This window comes from Pogoniulus pusillus, chromosome 11, assembly GCF_015220805.1.
Source record: "Pogoniulus pusillus isolate bPogPus1 chromosome 11, bPogPus1.pri, whole genome shotgun sequence".
In the NCBI taxonomy this organism is placed as follows: Eukaryota; Metazoa; Chordata; class Aves; order Piciformes; family Lybiidae; genus Pogoniulus; species Pogoniulus pusillus.
The window spans coordinates 3827401-3846972 of NC_087274.1; the positions used below are offsets into that span (position 1 = coordinate 3827401).

The window sequence follows — 19572 nt, forward strand, 5'->3', positions numbered from 1 at the left end:
CCAGGCCTGAGAAAGATACAATTGGGCAGCAACAAGAAATTCAGCCACATGTTATTGCACAGCATTAGCCCAGGTTGTCCAGTGTGGGCACCTAGGAACACCCATGGTTAGGTCCCCTCTGCTGTGCCTGGCTCTTGGGTGGATTTGGCCATCCCAGAGCTGATGAAATTGCAGTTTCAAAGGAGGCCACGTCCAGGGCCACCACCACACGTGGCCTCTTTGCTGCTTGGCTTGTCATCTTGGTGGAGACAGTGGTTTGTGCAGGGCCTAGAGGAGAGGAAGAAATGAGGAGTTCCTCGGTGCTAGGTGAACCCAAGCACCCTCTTTAGGGATGTTGCAAGCCAGTGGCTTTTTCAGTGGTGCCTATAGAGAAAGTGGCTTGGGTGGGAAGGGAGAGGTGTGGGTTTATGGTCACAAGTGGGTTGTGCTCTCTCTTTTAGGACCAGGTTAAGCTCACAGGACCAGCAGTGGAGTGATGGGATCCACTGGGGTTTCACCGTGGAGTTGCCTTTGATGTGGAGATAGGGAATGGTGGCAGGACAGGAGGGAACTAGGTGAGACTGATGGTGATGAACCTTGGTGGTGGAAGCAGCATCTATCTTGGATCCATTTCTGGGGCTGTGGGTGGTTTTGCTGGCTGGCATAGGCAGCTCTGTGCCCTGTGCCAGAGGTGGGCTGAGGGGACAGGGCAGTGCAGGCTGGTGCAATGATGGGCTGCACTTGGCTGTTGCATTGCCCAGGAGGTGCCATAAATGGTGTTCAGGCACACCAAAATATGGAAGGTGCCTTTTTGTCGTTGTTGTTGTTGTTTTTGCCAGAGGCATTGCCATGTGTTCAGTTCTGTCCAGCTGCCAGCACCTTCCTGGCCCCTGCAGGCAGCAGGTCCAGCAAAAGAAAGGAAGCTGGGGCATTTTCCAAAGCTTTTTCCTGGGAAAAAGGGAACCATGGAGAGCCCAGCTGCAAGCCTGGGGACAGGGAGGCATGGGTCTCCTCAGGTGGTGGTGCCCACGGTCCTCCCTGCTCAGAGGCTTGAGATGGGGAGGGACTGGCACAGGGAGTATTCTGCTGAGCTGCAGAAGTGGTTTTGAGAGTGAAGCTCGATCCCAAAGTCTTTTCTCAGGGCTACGATAGAATCCATTTGAGGCTTCTAGAAGGACTTTTCAAGCTAGGAATTAATTAATAACGATAAAAATAAAGCAGAGCTTGACTTGAAAAGCTCACCGTGCTGTGGTGTAACCCTCCATCCTGCTCTGCCCCCCAGTTTTGAGCTCTGTGCCCGTGAATTCCACACTCCCAGAAGAGAGCTGTAGGGCTGGGGAGGGCGATGGGAAGGCGGAGAGCAGAGCCCAGCCATGGCTATGCTGGTTGGGGCCAAGGTGGACTCCCACCAGGAGTGGGAACCCCACTTCCAGCCTGGGAGCAGACCAGGCAGGAGGGCAGGAGGCTGCTTGAGTCTGGTGGACAGGGTTGGGGGCCAAGCCCTAATTCAAACCTTTCGCATGAAGTTTCGGGGGAGAGGGGGGGGAACCAAACGCACCAATCAACCCTCTCCGTTGCCCGTGTTTAATATTTAACAGATGGGGGGGGGGCTGTGAGCGCAACTGCAGAGAGTTTTGCCGGTGTGCCAGTTGCATCGCAGCCACAGCTCGCCTCATTAGTATGCAGAGCGAACGCATGCCCTCGGATTAGCTGCTTCAAAATAAATCTCGGGACCCGCCTCCTGCGCTCCCGCGGATGAAAACTTTTTCCTTCTTATTTTTCCTTCCCCCCCCCACCCCCACCCCAATTCTTTTTTCTCTCTTTTTTCCGCCAAGTTTTTCATGCCGGGGAGTAACCTCCCGCCCTGCAGTACTCGGGCTGGCCAGGGGAAGAGGCTGCGCGGAGGCGTGCGGAAGAGTGCGCAGAGGTACACGGAAGAGCGCGCGTAAGGGGGCGCCGGGGGGTGCGAGGGTGCGGAAGGGGCGCGGAAGAGGTGCGCGGCGCCTTTAAGGCCGCGGCGGCGGCGCGGGGGGCGGTGAAAGGCGGCAGCCGAGCGTTTGCCTTTGATAGGGTCCTGGCAAGTCCGTAGCTGCCCTCAGGATGCCGAGAGGAGGCAGAGGGGAGCAAAAAAAAATGGAATAAATCCACTCCGAAATAATGGAATGATTTTATTTTCCTCACGAATGGTCAAACGCCACCACCACCACCCCTCTCCTGGGCAGAAGCTTCCCCCCGCCTCAGCCCACGCCTCGCCCCGGGGATACCCAGGAGCGGGAGCACCCGGAGAGGCAGAGGTTGCTCCCCTCCTTCCTCCCCCTCCTTCTCCTTCTTCTTCTTATATTTTAAAAAATTATTTAGTCCTGGTTTTACCTCTTTTTATTAACGTAGGAGCGTGGCGGGCGGTGAGGAACGGCGCTACCGCCCTTACAGGACCCGCTCCGCCGGCCTCCGCTTTGATGCGCGCAGCGCTGGCGGGGAGAGCCCGGGGCCGCGGGGAGGGGCGGGAGGGGGAGGCGGCGGGGGCGGGACCTGCGCTTTTGTATTTAAAATAAATAAAATAAATAACCCGGGGAGGGAGAGGAGGGAGGCGCGGATCGCAGTGGGCTCCTTCCCTCGCAGCCCCCTCGCCTCTCCCACATTCCCCCCACCCCCCTTTCCCGATGCTCTCCGATGCGGTTGCACCGCCGGGGAGGAGAGGAGGAGGAGGAGGAGGAGGAGGAAGGACAGCGAGGGGCGCGGGGGGAGCGGGGCCAGCCTGCGCGCTGCCGGCGGCGGAGAGCGGCGGGGCCGCGGGCGCGCAGCGAGCTTCGGCTCCGCGGTGAGTGGCAACTTCGGTCGGGGGGCAGCGGGGCCGCGTTCCCGGCGGCTTGTTTTGCTTTTGAGCAGGGATTATTCCCTAGTTGTTATTCTTAAAACAAACATTTTTTACACATTTTTAATTTTTTATTTAATTTTTTTTTTTTTTCTGGCGTGGGCTCTTTGCTGTGCCCGCGCTGCGCGGGCGCGTTCCCTCCGCGGGCGCGGCCGTGCTCGGCTTGTTGCACAAGGCTCGGAGGATCTAAGTCGCTCCGGACTTTTTCTCTTCCCCCCCCCCGCCCCGGCTCCCCCCTTCTCCCTTCCTCTCCCCCTCGCCCCCCTCGCAGCTCCAGCTCCGACCTCTTTCCTCCCAGCTCGTCGCCATTTCTGGAGCAGGTTTTTATTCTAATTCTCATTATTTATTGTTATTTATTACTAGTTATTATGATTTTGCGCGCTGGGAAGCCCGGCCGGCTGAGCTTGGCACCACCCGGGGGCTGTAACCCCCTCCCCGGTGCGCCCTTCTATTTATTCTCCTCTTTCCGGAGCCTGCTTTGATGGCTCCGGGCTCCGGCGGGGGGGGGGGGTCTAGGGGCTGACGTGCCCGGGATGCCTCTTTGCGCCCAGGTACCTCCACCACGCATTAAGCCTCCCGCACCCCCCGAGTGGTTTTTTTTTTTGGTGGGTTGGTAGGTGCTTGCTCCAGCATCTCATTTCGGCAGAGAAGCGCCCCAAAAAGCCCTTCCCGGAAAGGGGGGGCGGCGGGGGGGTACGCGGCCCCGGCTGCGCGGAGCTGGTGGGGCGCGCAACATACGCGCTGGAGGAGGGCGAGGGGGGTATGGAGGGGGTAAGAAATGGAAACCAGATGCCGGGGTAGGGACGCCCTGTGCTGGCTTGAGCTGTCGGGAGTGGGGGGGGGGACGGACCCACTGCAACACCCCCCCCATTCCCTCCACCTTCCCCCACCCCCCCCGGCCCCGCTAAAAGTGCGGCGGGAGTTCAGCGGAGCGGATCCGATAGTCGCGATCGGGCTGGCGATAGAGCCGCGCTCCCGCTGCCCTGCCTTTCTCTCCTGCTCTTTTTTTTCTCTCTCTGTGACTGTGAAGAGTTGAAAAGCCTGTTTACTTTTTGTCTTTGATGTTGGGAGGATCTGGTTTTGATTAGATCAATACTCCTTTTTTCTTCCCCCCCCCCCCCCCCCCCCCCCCCGCTTTTTTTTTTTTCCCTTCGCAGAGAGGAGGCTCAGAGGATCCCCTGCTGACTCCAGGCAGAGACAGGCAGAGGAGCAGGCAGCTCCTGGAGCAACTGGGAGCTCCTCTCCCCATCGGGCTCCGGAGCCATGAGCAGCGCTGTGGTCCTCGCCCACCTCCCAGACCCCAGCAGCAGTTTCAGGGAAGACGCTCCTCGCCCCCCTGTCCCGGGAGAGGAAGGAGAAGCACCATGTCCTCAACTCGCCAGCTCTTTTCTCCCCAAAAGCCAAAGCTTCAAGGCCATGCCGGTGCCTCCTGCCCCACGGAGGAATGAGAACGGGCTTGGGGAGCCGGAAGGCAGCGCATCCCCAGACTCCCCTCTGGCCAGATGGACCAAATCCTTGCATTCCTTGTTGGGAGATCAAGATGGTGCCTATCTTTTTCGGACCTTCCTGGAAAGGGAAAAATGTGTGGATACCTTAGACTTCTGGTTTGCCTGCAATGGCTTCAGGCAGATGGACCTTAAGGATACCAAAACTTTAAGAGTAGCCAAAGCTATATACAAAAGGTACATCGAGAACAACAGCATCGTCTCCAAGCAGCTCAAGCCTGCTACCAAGACCTACATAAGGGATAGCATCAAGAAGCAGCAGATAGATTCCATCATGTTTGATCAGGCACAGACTGAGATTCAGACTGTGATGGAGGAAAATGCTTACCAGATGTTTTTAACTTCTGATATATACCTCGAATATGTAAGGAGTGGAGGAGAAAATCCTGCTTACATGAACAGCAACGGACTGGGGAGCTTAAAAGTTGTCTGTGGCTATCTCCCGACCTTGAATGAAGAAGAGGAATGGAGCTGTGCAGACTTTAAGAACAAAATCTTGCCTTCGGTGGTTGGACTATCCAGCAAGACATTGAGGGTTACGGCGAATGTCAGAGCGACGGAAACGATCGAGAACGGCTACAGGTAAGGGAACCCCTGGGGATGGTGCTTTGTCTGAACTTCAAGGACTTGGGGAGTGCCTTTTGGAAGGAAGGCTGTTGGGGTGGTGTGCTGAGGACCTAGCTCGGTGTTGAGGGCAGGCTGGATTTTGGGGGCTTCCCCACGCCTCCCAGCGCTGGAATTCTGGGGGGGAGGGGGGGAGGAAGGGATTGGCTGGATTTGCCTTTTTTTTTCTTCTCCCTTCTGTGCAGAGGAAAACAAGATACTGTGCTCTTAAGCCCTCTTGGCTCTTTCAGTTCTCTTCTAGATCAAAAACTTCAGAGCAGCTATGTCCTCCGGACATACGTTAATTATTGGTTCAACTTTCAAACCTATTAAGAGCAGTAGTAGAGTGGATCATAGAGACGCATGAATAATGTAACCTACCAGTTCCCCAGCTCCACCATCAACCAGTGTTTAACTACGTTGGTTATGTGGGAAGCAATTGTGCGGTCGTGGAGGAGGAAATGCATGCCCTTATTACATCAAACTCTGCAACTTGCACCAAATCTGCTTTTATTTTGACTTTGCCGTGTGTGATGTGCAGCCTCTCCCATCGCGTTGGGTGCCGGTGTCGTGTCAGACTCGTGTATGGCGGCTTTGAGCCGGTGCAGCCAGGAGGATACTTAACACTGAGCAGTTAAGGTGATAGAGATGTCGCAGGTAGAGAGTAACGGCAGATCTTTGGTGCTCCCCTGTTGGCTGCGTGCTCAGAGTTATACTCCTTAAGACGTGGTTGCATCTAGTGGCAGCTTAGGAGGAGTGTCGTGTGGTGGCAGGATCGTTTTGTGCCCTTGTCTTGAGGTGCATCTGTGTTGCTGAACCCTTTTGTTGGAAGTGTTGATGGCAGAGCGGTGCGAGGGTGAGGAAAGTAAGAGCCATCTCAAAGTGAAGGGGGGGAGGGGGGATGGGAGAGACTCTGATGAGCAAATGATGAGTTGTATAATCCTCTGAAAATGTATTCTTTCCTCTCCCCACCCTTGCCATAAATGTGGATTGTTGAATCAGGGCTGAGAGGAGAGGGCTCTGCTGGCAGATGCACGCTCTCCTCCGCTGGCCCAGGAGGTTGGGGTTTGGTATGGTGAGTGTTTGACATCTCGTTTACAGGAATTTTGAGAGCGTGTCTGTGATTCATGGACATCAAAGGGCATCAGGCTTCTCCTGGGGAGGCTTTGCTGGAGCGCTCCCTCCTCTGCTGCCCTGCGGAGACCTTCCAGCTGTGCTGGGCTTCCCTGTGCCGAGATGCTGGGAGCTGGGAGGGTCCCCTCGCCCTCGAGGGTGCTGCTGAGCCAGAGGCCTCTTTGGTCCTCTCCTGGAGGCCCATCCTGCCAGCAGAGGGGTGATGGGCGTGGGTGCAGACAGGAGGAGGGATGCGCTTTGTCCTGGTGTGGCCTTTGGACCTCTCCTGCAGGGGGGCTGTGTGGGGAGGGGGCACTCGCTGGCAGCTGGTCTGTGGAAGACTTGGGGTTTGGGATCTTCATCGCGTGCCTGAATGTTAACTGTCTGAGCATCTGCTGTTCTCCAGAACTTGGTTTGAACTGCTGCCCTTCGCTTGCTTTCCAGGAGGGGGATGTTTGATGCTTTTATCTCTCAGCCTTTGTTGGTATTCAGTGCTGGAAGGGCTTGGCTGTAATGTTCTACCAAAGCTGCAGGCCCTGCTAAAAACCCACATGTGCCTTGTCCAGGAGAGCTCTCGCAGAACTGTGGCAGCTTGCCTGATTAGTGCTGGTTTTTGGTGTTTTTTTTTTCTTTTCCCTTTCCATTTTTCTTTCTCCCCTTTTTTTTTTTTTTTTTTGCTTTCCTTTCTTTTTTGTCCAGGGATTAATGCAGCTTGCTCCTCACATGTCAGATCTACCCTCCTAGGACATTAGGTAGTGCATTTTGCTTTGATCACTTTCTGTTGAATTTCCAGGAGCTTTTGCTCTCCATGGGGCCGAGAGATCTCAATGCAAAGAGAGGGAGGTCAAGCTGAGATGCTTTCTCAGTTCCTCCCCGAGCTACCCATTTGTGAAGCCACTTGTGCGTGCATGTGCTAGAAGCTGATGAGCATATGGATGGGTTATCTCTCATCACTCAGCATTTAGGATTGGAGCTGAAGCTTGCACAAAGTCTTTCCTGGTGAGTGGCCAAACCACACCTCCCTCCTCGTGCGTGTGATGGAATTAAAGAATCTCTGCTCAGCACGTTATGGTTTTGAAGTGCTGTGCAGGCTCCTGCCATTTGCTTCGCTGGGTTTCAATGTGATTAGACCAGTGAAAGTTGGGAGCACTGGGCTTGGGCACACCTGACGGGTGGGAGCAGAGCGACCTTGGCCCAGCCCAGTGTTTGCATGGGAGACCACCTGGAAATCCCAGGGCACGGAATCGCTGCCAAACCCACGGCAAACAGGAGAGCACAGACACCATGCAAGCTGAATGACTTTGTTTGGCCCCGGCATCAGTGATGGACAGGAACAGGAGAAGTCAAGCGAAAACACAGTTTTTGCACCTGGCTGCAAACCAGGCGTGTGCTGCACGCTGCTGGCCGTCTATTTGGAGCCCTAATACAGGGAGTAGTTTAAATGTAGAACCCTCCCTCTTGTCCTTCAAAGCAGCTCCTCTCCCCTGTAGGTTGTGGTGTAGTTAAAAGTGGCCTCCCCACGCCGTGCTGGACCTGGCCCCACGCTCCAGGAATTCCAGCTATTATTTTTCCGCGCTTCTAAATTTATCACGCAGGACTTTGTGTACACAGAGAGTGCCTCTTCCTTTGCAGTGCCGCTCCCTAACCTGCCTTCCTGCAGCCCCAAGGTGGACTCATCTGCCTCCTCTTCAGCTCCAACATCAGTGGGCTGCCCAGGGAGGTGGTGGAAGTGCTCAGAAAAAGCTTGGATGAGGCACTTGGTGTCATGGACTAGTTGATGGGATAGGGCTGGGTGCTAAGTTGGACTGGATGAGCTTGGAGGTCTCTTCAACCTGCTTGATTCTATGACTGGTCTTGGCTTCAGGAAGGCTGGGGCTTGCAAATGGTCTTCTGCTGGCTCCCAGTGCTTCCTGGCCTTTGAAAGGACCTGCTGGTGGAGCTGCTTGTGTGTGAAGTTACTGGAACCAAGTTTGGCTTCAATTATCAAAGTAAATGATGCCATTGTAAAGCTATGCTCGAAGCAGTGTTCTGCAATTCCAGCATGGAAGCTGTGATTAACATAGTTTATAAAATACACTTTTATTTTCTACTGGTTTGTGCATGAGGGTTTGTTCTCCTCCCCCCCCCCCCTTTTTTTGTTTCTAAACCCATGATTGCTCAGTGACATTTGTCCCAAGAAAACACTTAATGAGATTCAGTTTTGCCTCAGAACGCTCCTTGTGGATTTTCCTTCTCTCTGTATAAATCTGTGCTTCAAACTGCCAGAGTGCTTTTAGCTCTTAAGAAGCAAAGCATGGCCATAACAATAATAAACCAAAAGAAAACCCACCCCACACTGAAATGGTTGTAACCCATGCTATGAAGGTGCCAAGAGCCCCAGAAATTTTCATGGCATTATAATACCTCTGATATGCCCATTGCCTAACATAGCATGTAGAGAGTTCCACGCTGTGTGTCATCGCATCAAGATAAGAATAGGCTGAGAAACATCAGACATTCTCCTTGAAGCTCCAGAGCAACTGCTACCTGACAGCTGAAAACACTTTGCATATGGAGTTTGGAGCTGGGCTGGGTGTTTGTGTGTGCAGCATCTGTGGCAGGAGACCACTGCTCTCCCCCCCTTGGAATTTAAAACCCTTGCAGGCAGCTCGGTGCATCTGGGTGCAATTACTGTAGTGAAGTGGGCAAATGAAAAACAAAATAGTAATACTTCCCCCCCCACCCCCACCCCCCCAAAAAAAAATTAAACTTAGCAAACTCAGCCCCCCAGCTGGGTTTGGTTGGGTTTGTTTTTTTTCCTTAGAAAGGATGTTGGGATTGCTGTGGAGTGTGAGGGCTTGCTTTAAAAATAAGTCAACTCCAGGGAGTTTTGGTTTGTGGCCGTGATGAGGTGGTGGAAGGTGAATTGGTGCTGCAGGTGCTGATGGGCAGATGAGTTACTTCTGGCCACTTTCTCTAATTATATCTTTCCAAACACTGTGCTGGGACACACCTCCTCTCCTGCTTGCCATGCTCATGTGGACCTGCTGCCTCCACCCCCACCCTGGCTTCTGCTGGAAGGAAGAACAGGGCAAATCAGCCCTCCTGGGTTCCAGAGAAGGCTTTGAGGATACCTTATAAGTGGCCTTTCAGTATCTGAAGGGGGCTACAGGAAGGCTGAGGAGGGACTGTTGACAAGGTCTTGTAATGACAGGATGAGGAGGAATGGATTTAAAATGGCAGAGAGAGATTCAGACTGGATGTTAGGAAAGAGTTCTTTGCAGTGAGGGTGGTGAGACACTGGCCCAGGTTGCCCAGGGAGATTGTGGTGCACAGAATCAAGAGAGAGATTCAAACTGGATGCTAGGAAAGAGTTCTTTGCAGTGAGGGTGGTGAGACACTGGCACAGGTTGCCCAGGGAGGTTGTGGTGCACAGAATCAAGAGAGAGATTCAAACTGGATGCTAGGAAAGGGCTCTTTGCAGTGAGGGTGGTGAGACACTGGCACAGGTTGCCCAGGGAGATTGTGGTGCACAGAATCAAGAGAGAGATTGAAACTGGATGCTAGGAAAGGGCTCTTTGCAGTGAGGGTGGTGAGACACTGGCACAGGTTGCCCAGGGAGGTTGTGGTGCACAGAAGCACCCAATGTGATCAAAGATCACATTGGGTGCTTCTGTGCACCACAACCTCCCTGGAGCTGTTCAGGACCAGGTTGGATGAGGCCTTGAGTGACCTGTTCTACTGAAAGGTCTCCCTGACTATGGCAGGGAGTTGGACCTGGCTGATCTTTAAGGTCCCTTCCAACCTAAACCATTCTATGAGTCCAGGGCTGACACAAACATTTGCCAGCCGAGGTGGTGGTCCTGTGCTGGGCTGCCTTCTGTGCCTCTGAACCTCCTGCAGCCCTGAGCCCTTTGAAGCCTCCTGCACCCTCCAACCTAGTGATGCTTGGAGCGCTAAGATGTAGATGCAGTCCAAGACGACTCGAGTAGTTAGACAGATCTGTGTCCCCTCCACAGTGGACCCAGCAGCCCACTGAGGACCTAGGAAGGGTCCTTTGGCTTGCACATCCCCCTGAATCCAAGCAGAAAAGTGACATGGCTTTCTAGAGGAGCTTTTTCCTAGCGGGAGAACTTTGCTTTCACCCACATGTGGAATTAATTTATCTTTGAAGCTTTAACTTCTTTCCTGTGGCATTCCTTACTATCTCCTTCTTTCTTTTTCTTTCTTTCTTTCCTTCCCCCCTCCTTCTTCCCAGTTATATATTTCCTAACATCTTGATCTCCCCATCAGAAATGCCTTTGGCCTCCTTGGGAAAGGAATGCTGGGCTGAATACCTGCCTGCAGCCAGCCCCGCGCCTCTCATACCAGAGAGTCCTATCTTCCCCACCACGCTTCCCCCTCCTTTTAGTTGTACTTTTTCCTTCTTAGTGTGGGCTTTTTTTTGGTTGGTTTGGGGTCGTTTGTGTTTGTTTGTCTTAAACTTCAGCTTTGTGGAGGCTCCTGTTTTCAGTGCTGGCAGGCAGTGAGCTGGGGATGGGGGGTTGCCTGCTTGTTTGCTGGAGAGAAGGCATTGCTGCTCACTTCAACCCAGCTGGTCCCCTCCAACCCCCTCCCTGTGGGGGCAGGGAGGTGGAAAGACCATTAAAGGGGAAAAAAAAAACCCTCACCAACCGAAAAAACAAACCTGCCCAGCCTGCTGGCACATTCCTTAGGCCCCCAAGTCGTGGGTAAGTGGCCCTAATTATTAAAATCAGCAGTCCTTATCTGATGACAAGGCTTTTTGCTTTGATATCCAAAGGGAGAAGCTTAACAACCCCGTCTTTCCCTGCAAGAGGGACGAAATGTGCACCTTAAGAGGGGGCTTTCAACCCTCCCTGCATAATCCCCTTATCTCCTGCTGGAGATATGTATATTGATTCTGGCTGGGAAGTTGGAGTGATGAGCAGAGGGAAGCCCAGGTCCCTTCCTCTGTGTGGTGGTCACTCTGCCTTGGTGACCCTGCCACGCTCCTGTGGCTGCCCATGAGTTTTTCACAAGACTGCTCTTGGGGGACTCAGCATCCAGGTTGGGCTTTGGGTTTACTTCTCCAAAGGTGTTGGTATCAGTATCAATCACCCACATGGCTGCTGCGTCAGTGTCAGTCACCTCCATGCCTGTTCAGACAACCTGCTGCTCCCATCCTGACATCTCCCATCCTCCTCCCCACCTAAGTCTGTGCACAAAACCATAAGTTGAACAGGTAGCAGTTTTTCCTAAAAAGAGGCCTTTTTATTGCCTGTTGGACTGGATGATCTTGGAGGTCTCTTCCAACCTGGTTGATTCTATGTCTGTATAAGGGAAGGAAGATGCTACATGTCTTTGGGAGGCCAACCCTGAGACAACAGATTCCAGCCCTGTTCATGCCTCCTCTGACATACAGTGGTCCTGCTCCAGTAGTTTCAGATAGTTCTCATTTCTGGCAATGCAGACACTGTAACCTGTGCTCCCAAAGCAGCCCTGACTCCTGTCTTCAGAGTAGACTTAAGCCCTAACTCTTGTCTTCACAACAGACTTAAGCATTTATTAGCTGGTGCCTCAAAATCTTGCGGTGGAACTTGAACCATGAACTTCTTGATCTTTTGCCTGCTGATGCCAACAGCAAAACTCCTGCTGACCTCAGCAGTGCAGCATCAAACTTTAAGGGCCAAGTTTTTGAAGGTATGCAGAGATGCTTGCTGGGACTTTCTAAAGCGTGCTTCAAATGCTAAAGCAACATCTTGAAAGGTGGACTTTGGACGTGTTCAGCTGGAGCGTGTCCTGGTTGCTGCTGATCTGAGGCCCCTGTCTGGTTGGTAATAGGTTCCTGTTCTGCTTGCCCCTAGGTCCTTCAAGAGGAACGACCCTGTTAACCCCTACCATGTGAATTCTGGCTACGTGTTTGCCCCTGCAACCAGCGCGAACGACAGCGAAATCTCCAGTGATGCCCTGACGGACGACTCCATGTCAATGACAGACAGCAGCGTGTAAGTAGCTTCTGCTGGCTGAGTCCTTTTGGCATGCTGCATCTGTGAATCAGCTGTGCTGGTGCACCCATGGGGTCTTATGGGAGTGGTGGGTCCAGGGGCATCATCTGCTTCTGTTTGTTGTTGCCTAAATGGAGAGGTGGAGCAGGGCATGGTAGCCTTGTGCTTCGTGCAGCCACTGTAGGTATCAGATGGAGTAAAATCATGGATCCCTCTTCTGCCCTTCTGCAACTGCAGCTGAGCAAACATGCTGTCCCTGATTCTAATGGTGCTCCCTGGCCAGCCCAAGGAGCATATCTCGCTCTGCCTTTGTCTTAAGGCCAGGCTTCCTTAGCTAGTTACCAGTCATCAAAGAGGAGGAGATTACTTCCTGTAGGAAGTACTTTCTGTAATTAAGGTTCATCATTAATGGAAGAATCTACATTAGTAGGGCCAGTGACCTGAAGGGGCAAATAGCTGCTCATCTAGTGTGGCTGGGGCAGCCTTCAAAGAGCCGTTTGAATGGATCAGTTTTGGGTGTTTCAGGAGAGTTAAGGATGAGAGATGATACTGTGGCTGAGCTTGGGAATTGCAGGATCTGTCTTTTCCTCCTGACTCTGCTGAGAAGTGTGCAGCTGGCAGTAAGTCCTTTGGCTGTTCTGCCTCAGTTTGCTTTCCCCAGCAGGAGAGGAATAGTGCTTTTGTGTCTGGGGGTAGAGGAGGCAGCAGGCCTCACTTAGTGCATCTAAGGACCATTTTCTCAACTTGGGCTGAAGGTGGATTTTTGCCATTTGTGTTCCATGATCCTCACTTAAGTAGAAATGCTCTAGAAAAGCCTACCTGTGAACTGAGGGCTGCATTCCTGTTCCCCATCTCTGAGTGAAACTTTCTCCAGTGTCTCTGATCAGATGCATGCAGTGATTGCTGCGTGCTCCTTGGAGAGGTTTGCACGCTGGGTTTTTCAAGCCAACAGTGCTGCCTGGTGATGCACAACAGAAAACAGGATTTACCAATCCCCCTTGATGCATAAACAAAAGCTTGTTGTTTGGGTGGTTGTTGTGCTGGCTTCTTGGTGTGGTGTGGGGTGTTTTTTTTTTGATGCACATGTGTGTTTTGAACTGATATTCTGGAAAAAAATAGTTTGTTGTCCCACCAGATTCCCTTATTGAACAATATTGGCATTAAATAAAAGAGCTGAATCATAGGGTGACTTCTTTATTTCTTCCTACTGGCTCTGGTTGTATGTGATCATGTGTCAACAGAGCATTCATTGGGTTAGTCATTTCTGGACCAGTGTAGGGTCACTTGGGATTCACAGGGCTAGGATTATACCCTCTCTTCACAGCAATGCCAATTGTAGGCCTTATACAGATGAGAGCACTGAGTGAGAAATAAAGTGCATGGTGGATGAAAGGCTTAACTGAATCGCTTTCAGCCCATTGTTAGTCCAGGGGAGCTTAGCGGGGATGAGAGGGCAGCAGCCCGCTTTGAAATTTGCTTGAACAAGTGAATAGGAGCTCCCCATAAAGCAGCCCGTGAAAGGAGCCTGCCTGTTTTTTCCTGCCCTAACAATGGCCAGTGCAGGCTGTGAGAGTTTGGGGAAGCTTGGCTGATTAAACTGCCCGCAGCTCCAGGTTGGGGGGCGGTGGGGAGGGTTGGGGAGGGGGCCGAGTTTGCAATAAAAGGGATATTTCCTGCTGCAGGGCTGCCCAGGCGTCCCCAGAGCCAAGCTTCATTGGCGGGCACGCCAGGATATGCAGGGTGTTTTTGGAAGTGGGAGAGGTAAAATTGGCAGTTTTGGAGGCTGGGCTTAAAGTTAAGGCTGATGTAAAACTTCCTTTGCAGAGGAGAAGGGCTGCTGGCTGCCAAGAGCGCAGTGAAACACGTGGGGTCCGCAGCCTCTCCTGGCACCTGCCTCTGCTGGTGGCTGAGGATGCTGTGAACCTGTCTGGGGGCACAAACCCAGAGTCGAGCCCCAGTTCTCCCCTGCCTGCGAGGGTCCTCCCCCTGTAGCAGAGGACCTGGGTTTGTTCTTCATCAGTGCGAACGCAAATCCCTTCTCTTGGCTTATCAGCTGGAGGGGGAGAACTCGTTCTGGAAAAGTCTGTCAGACCTAGCAGCTGTTTTGTCAAAAGAAAGCTACGTCTGAACTGTGCTGGAAGGAGGAGAAGGCTCCAAACAACCTTTTATTTGATGAGAGGTGCCAGGGCTCAGGCTGCCCACATCTCTTTTGCAATAGCCACAAAGCATCAGGCAAATTCCTATTTCCATTTCTTGATTGAGGAGGGAGGTAGGGAAGGGGGGGGGGGAAAGAGGAAAGGGGCTTTTTTTTTTTTTTATTTGCTTATATCTTATTTATGGATTTACTTTGGACACAGGGGAATGCTGCTGAGCAAACTTCAAATATTACCTTATCTTACAAACCAGGCTTTTGATGTTGGCAAGATCAGAGGCTTGTTTCAGAGCCGTTGCCAAATGAAGATGGGAGTGAATGCATATGCGCATGAGTCTGATATTTCAAAGCAGCAGTAAAACTACATTCAGGTTAGGTCAGGCACATCTGAGTCAAAAGGCTAAGATAATTGGCTCAGCTTAAATGGCAGCTGACTGGGTAGAAGACTTCAAACTCGTGTTTTCCCCCCCCCCAGAAACAGATTGGCTTAGCCCCAGTCTGGTTAGCTGAAATGTTTGTAATTAAACTCTATTATTTAGTGCCTAAACTCTGCAGCTTCTCAGCCCACAGCTTTTAGTAGCCAAGAAGGGGAGTGCAGATGTTTGCTGCTGGAGCAAGGGCAGAGGTGGCACCTGGAGAGCTGGGGTTAACTCTTGTCCTGCCCTGAAACCTCATTTGGAAGGGACTTTCTCCTGGTTCAGGGGTCTGGGTCTGCTTCAGCATCAGGGTTTCCCCCACCCCCCTATATCTCTTGCTCTACTCGACCTGGCTCCAGCTCCATCTGTCTGTCCCTCCTGCAGTTGGGATCTCCTGTTGGTCATCCTGTCAACTCTGGTGTTCATTTTCTCTCTGCTTTATCTGCTTTGGTTCACAGAATCATTATGGTCAGAAAAGACCTTCAACATCATCAAGTCCAACCATTGTCTGCCCTCCCAGGGCCAGTAGTACACACCATATCCTTGAGCACTGTATCTAGATGGCTTTTAAATGCATCCAGGGATGGTGATTCAACCACTTCCCTGGGCAACCTGTTCCAGTCTTTTGATAACCCTTTCACTGTAGAACTTTCCCCCAATGTCTAACCTCAGCCTTTCCTGGCCTAACTTGTTTAGACAGCACTCATCAGAGTGGCTGCAGAAGTCTCTCCCCGTTTCCCAAGGTGACTTCCCTGAGCTGCTCCACAGCCTTCCCATCCCAATGAACTACTTCTTTTTGTTCTTTTCTTTCATTTTAAACCTTTATTTTCTTTTAATTCCACATGTTGTAAAACACTTCTGATGAGGCAGATCTGTAGAAGCAGGGAGCGGGAGGTTTGATGTGGGACTCTCTGGTGCAACCAAAGGAGCTTTTTGGGGCAAGAGGAGGTTTTGCACAGAGCTGAACAAGAAACTGTGTTGAAGTGGGGTCAGTGTTGCTTTTGCTTCTGCCTTTCAAACCACCCTGCATGGAAGTGGCATGAGCTCCTGCTTCTGAAGCTCCACAGGCCTGTCCCTTTGGGTGGAGATGGTCCCACTCGAGAGCTCAAAGCTTGGGGATACTTGAGTGCTGTGTCCAGTTCTGGGTCCCTCAATTCAAGAGAGATTTTGAGGTGCTGGAAGGTGTCCAGAGAAGGGCAGCAAGGCTGGGGAGGGGCCTGGAACACAAACCCTATGAGGAGAGGCTGAGGGAGCTGGGGGTGTGCAGCCTGCAGCAGAGGAGGCTCAGGGCATACCTCATTGCTGTCTACAACTACCTGAAGGGAGGCTGTAGCCAGGTGGGGTTGGGCTCTGCTGCCAGGCAAGCAGCAACAGAAGAAGGGGACACAGTCTCAAGTTGTGCCAGAGGAGGTCTAGGCTGGATGTTGTTAGGAAGTTGTTGTCAGAGAGAGTGATTGGCATTGGAATGGGCTGCCCAGGGAGGTGGTGGAGTCACCGTCCATGGAGGTCTTCAAGCAAAGCCTGGATGAGGCACTTAGTGCCATGGTCTGGTTGACTGGATAGGGCTGGGTGCTAGGTTGGACTGGCTGAGCTTGGAGTTCTCTTCCAGCCTGGTTGATTCTATGACTCCCCACAAGGAGATGTGCTCCCAGCTTAGTGGCCATAGCAGAGGGGTTGGGGATGGCATCTTGTGCTTGCAGACCCGGAGAGAGGTGAAGAATGCAGGAAGGCAGTGAGGTGCTCTTTTGTTCCTTGGTCATGTCCTTATGTGCCCTCATGTTGAACGTGTGAGACCTTCAGCTGCTTCCCCATGTGACCTCTTGGGCTGCCAGTTACACAGGACAGCTCTTTCATTAGAGATGCTAACAGACTTAGTCCCACCTGTGTGCAGCAGCCTGCTCATGCTGGCACTTTTACCTCTCTAGTGCTTGTTTTACTCCCCATACTGAAGGTCTTCCCTTGTCTCAGCTCACCTCAGTTAACAGATGCTTCTCTGAAGGGACAGTTGCTGCAGCTTTCACCTTAAATTTGCTTTTCCCTCATCTTCCCCCAAAGCTCAGGCCTGCCATGTGCTCCAAGCCCTGAAACCCCTTGGAGCTGTGGAGCAGAAATAAATGGTGGTCACCAGCATCTGTGATTGGTGGCCATGGCTGGCCCAGGTGTGTGCTGGGCTGCTCCCCCAGCAAACACACTCCAGAGCCTTGTGTTGTGCAATGGGGCCGTGAGGACAATTAGCTCCTTTCACTTGCAGTGCAATGTGTGTTCATAGGCTGGGTCTGGAGGAGGCTGGTGCTCATCTCGTGGCATCAAGGACTTTCTCTACAGTCCCATCATACTCTCTTTTATTGTGAAGATTTTTCCAAGCTAATTAAGATGAAATTGCCCAAATCTTTCACTCCAGGCTTTGCAGCTTGATCTTGCTCATTAAAACAATTTAATGGCAGCTGAAAGCTTTGGCCAAGATCTTCACAAGGGCCTGCAATAGCATGCTTCAAAGCTCGAGTGTGGAGCAGTGGCATCTCATCATCTTCCTCAAGAGAAAAGGGACCTGGTGTCTCCAGGAGGGTGTTTCCCTGGCATCACGTCTCCAGCTGCGTGTCCAAAACACGTTGGTGTGTGCCCACTATGGCTGTGACCACAGGAGGTGGCACACAGGGGCACCATGCTGTGCTGGCTCCTCTGGAAGCAGCATGGGGCCACCGCTGTCTGCTCAGCTGCCACTGCTGCTCCTTGGGCAGGAGCTATTTTCTCCACTCAGGAGATGAGTCAGGTGTGGGGGCAGGTGGATGAAAGGGATGGGACCAGAGATCAAGGGTGTTCAGCCAGTCTGAGGGAAGGGGTAGAATTAGACATTCAGGATCTCCAGGCATGCTCTTCCGGCTGTCCCCACTGTCTGCAGAAGGCTCTTTAATCCTAACCGAGGTTATTTTTTGTGGGGCCAGATGAAAACACCCTGTGCTGCCTCAAGCAGGGCTGTGCAGGGGGTTGTTCCCACCACTGCTCCTCTCCTGCTCTCTTCTCACAGCTTCTTGGCCGTGAGCTGGCATGGCCAAGGGGAGCGGCATCTTGCCCGGAGGGTATGGCCCAGCTTTGCTCATGCCCCATGCTGACCTGCCTGTGTTGGCCAGCCTCAGGGCAGGAGAAACATCCCAGGTCTTAAGCAGAGCTAGGGATGGGAAGCAACCTTTTGGTGGTCATCCATCTTCAGCCTCTCCTCCTTGTTTCCACTGTGCTGACCCTCCATGGGGTGTTCAGAGCTTGGGAAAAGTTGTGGTCGTAGAGAGTGTCATTCAGTGGTTAAAAAATAACAGAAAGAAAGGGCAGAAGCAGAAACTCAGCACTGGAAGGGCCTTACTGTAAGCGAAGCTGATGGGATCTTTGGGTGTCTCCCCACAGATTTTGTTGCCTTTAGCCTGGATTCCAGCATTAGCTTATTGGCTGCATGGCCACGTAGATGGTGGCAGAGGCATTTCCCGAGCCAGCAGATGTTTGAAGCCTCAGGTCGTGTCCAGAGGGTTCAAGAACCTCTGGGAATGTGGGCCAGTGGTATGCCTGGGTGGTTTCAGAGGTGATGGAGAAGAGTCTTGGTTAGAGCATGGGGAGAGCCCCAACTAACGGTGACCTCTGTTCCATGTGCAGAGATGGGATCCCCCCGTACAGAATCGGGAGCAAGAAGCAGCTCCAGCGGGAAATGCATCGCAGTGTCAAGGCCAACGGTCAAGTTTCTCTACCTCATTTTCCGGTAAGTTCAGGTGGGAGCTGCAAGGGTCTGAGTTGGCCATGGGACTGGATGTGGGGACACTTGACAGGGAAGGAGCAGGAGAGGAGAGCGTGTCCATCCCAGAGAAGGAACGTGGCTTGGTGCTGCTGGGCAGGAGCCGTATGCTGTCAGCATCCTTCCAGAAGCCAGTCACAGTTCAGTCCTTCTCTGAAAGCCAGGTGCTGATTATCCCAGTATCACCAAGGTTGGAAGAGACCTCACAGATCATCAAGTCCAACCCTTTACCACAGAGCTCAAGGCTAGACCATGGCACCAAGTGCCACGTCCAGTCCTGCCTTGAACAGCTCCAGGGACGGCGACTCCACCACCTCCCCGGGCAGCCCATTCCAGTGTCCAATGACTCTCTCAGTGAAGAACTTTCTCCTCACCTCCAGCCTAAATTTCCCCTGGCACAGCCTGAGGCTGTGTCCTCTCGTTCTGGCGCTGGCCACCTGAGAGAAGAGAGCAACCTCCTCCTGGCCACAGCCACCCCTCAGGTAGCTGTAGACAGCAATAAGGTCACCCCTGAGCCTCCTCTTCTCCAGGCTAACCAATCCCAGCTCCCTCAGCCTCTCTTCGTAGGGCTGTGCTCAAGGCCTCTCCCCAGCCTCGTTGCCCTTCTCTGGACATGCTCAAGCATCTCAATGTCCCTCCTAAACTGGGGGGCCCAGAACTGAACACAGGACTCAAGGTGTGGTCTAACCAGTGCAGAGTACAGGGGCAGAATGACCTCCCTGCTCCTGCTGGCCACACCATTCCTGATGCAGGCCAGGATGCCACTGGCTCTCTTGGCCACCTGGGCACACTGCTGGCTCATGTTCAGGCGGGTATCAATCAGCACCCCCAGATCCCTGTCTGTCTGGCTGCTCTCCAGCCACTCCGACCCCAGCCTGTATCTCTGCGTGGGGTTGTTGTGGCTTTTTGTGACACTGAATTTGTCTTTCTGGCCTAAAACCAAGTGGAGATGCCCTGGTTTGGTCTAGTGAGAGCCTTGGCTCTGACCACCACCTTGACACCTCCTCTGGTGCCAAGCAGGCTGAGGCTTGGCTTTGTGTGCATCACCGGTGGCCTTCGGAAGGCCACGGCCTGCAGGCTGGTGGGAAGCAGGGGAGAGATGTCCCAGGGGAGAGACATTTGCAGCAGATAAGGTGCCTGACTCTGGGGGCAGTCCAACCCACAGCGTTGCAG

The 19572-nt window shown here is 52.8% G+C and overlaps 1 protein-coding gene across 7 annotated transcripts in view; it reads left to right on the forward strand.

The window, feature by feature from the left end:
- The first annotated feature begins 416 nt into the window (after positions 1-416).
- Positions 417-19572, forward strand: part of AXIN2 (axin 2) — a 33602-nt gene continuing 14446 nt past the window's right edge. For 5 of the 7 annotated variants that reach the window (XM_064150630.1, XM_064150633.1, XM_064150635.1 and 2 more), the window contains exons 1-4: positions 2710-2797; positions 4009-4938; positions 11916-12056; positions 18264-18366. In XM_064150630.1, the coding sequence (XP_064006700.1) occupies positions 4115-4938; positions 11916-12056; positions 18264-18366 (1068 nt within the window). In that variant the 5' untranslated portion in view covers positions 2710-2797; positions 4009-4114. Of the gene's footprint in view, positions 555-1782; positions 1907-2709; positions 2798-4008; positions 4939-11915; positions 12057-18263; positions 18367-19572 lie in introns of those variants that run through there. The other 2 variants (XM_064150631.1, XM_064150632.1) reach the window with 2 other exon arrangements.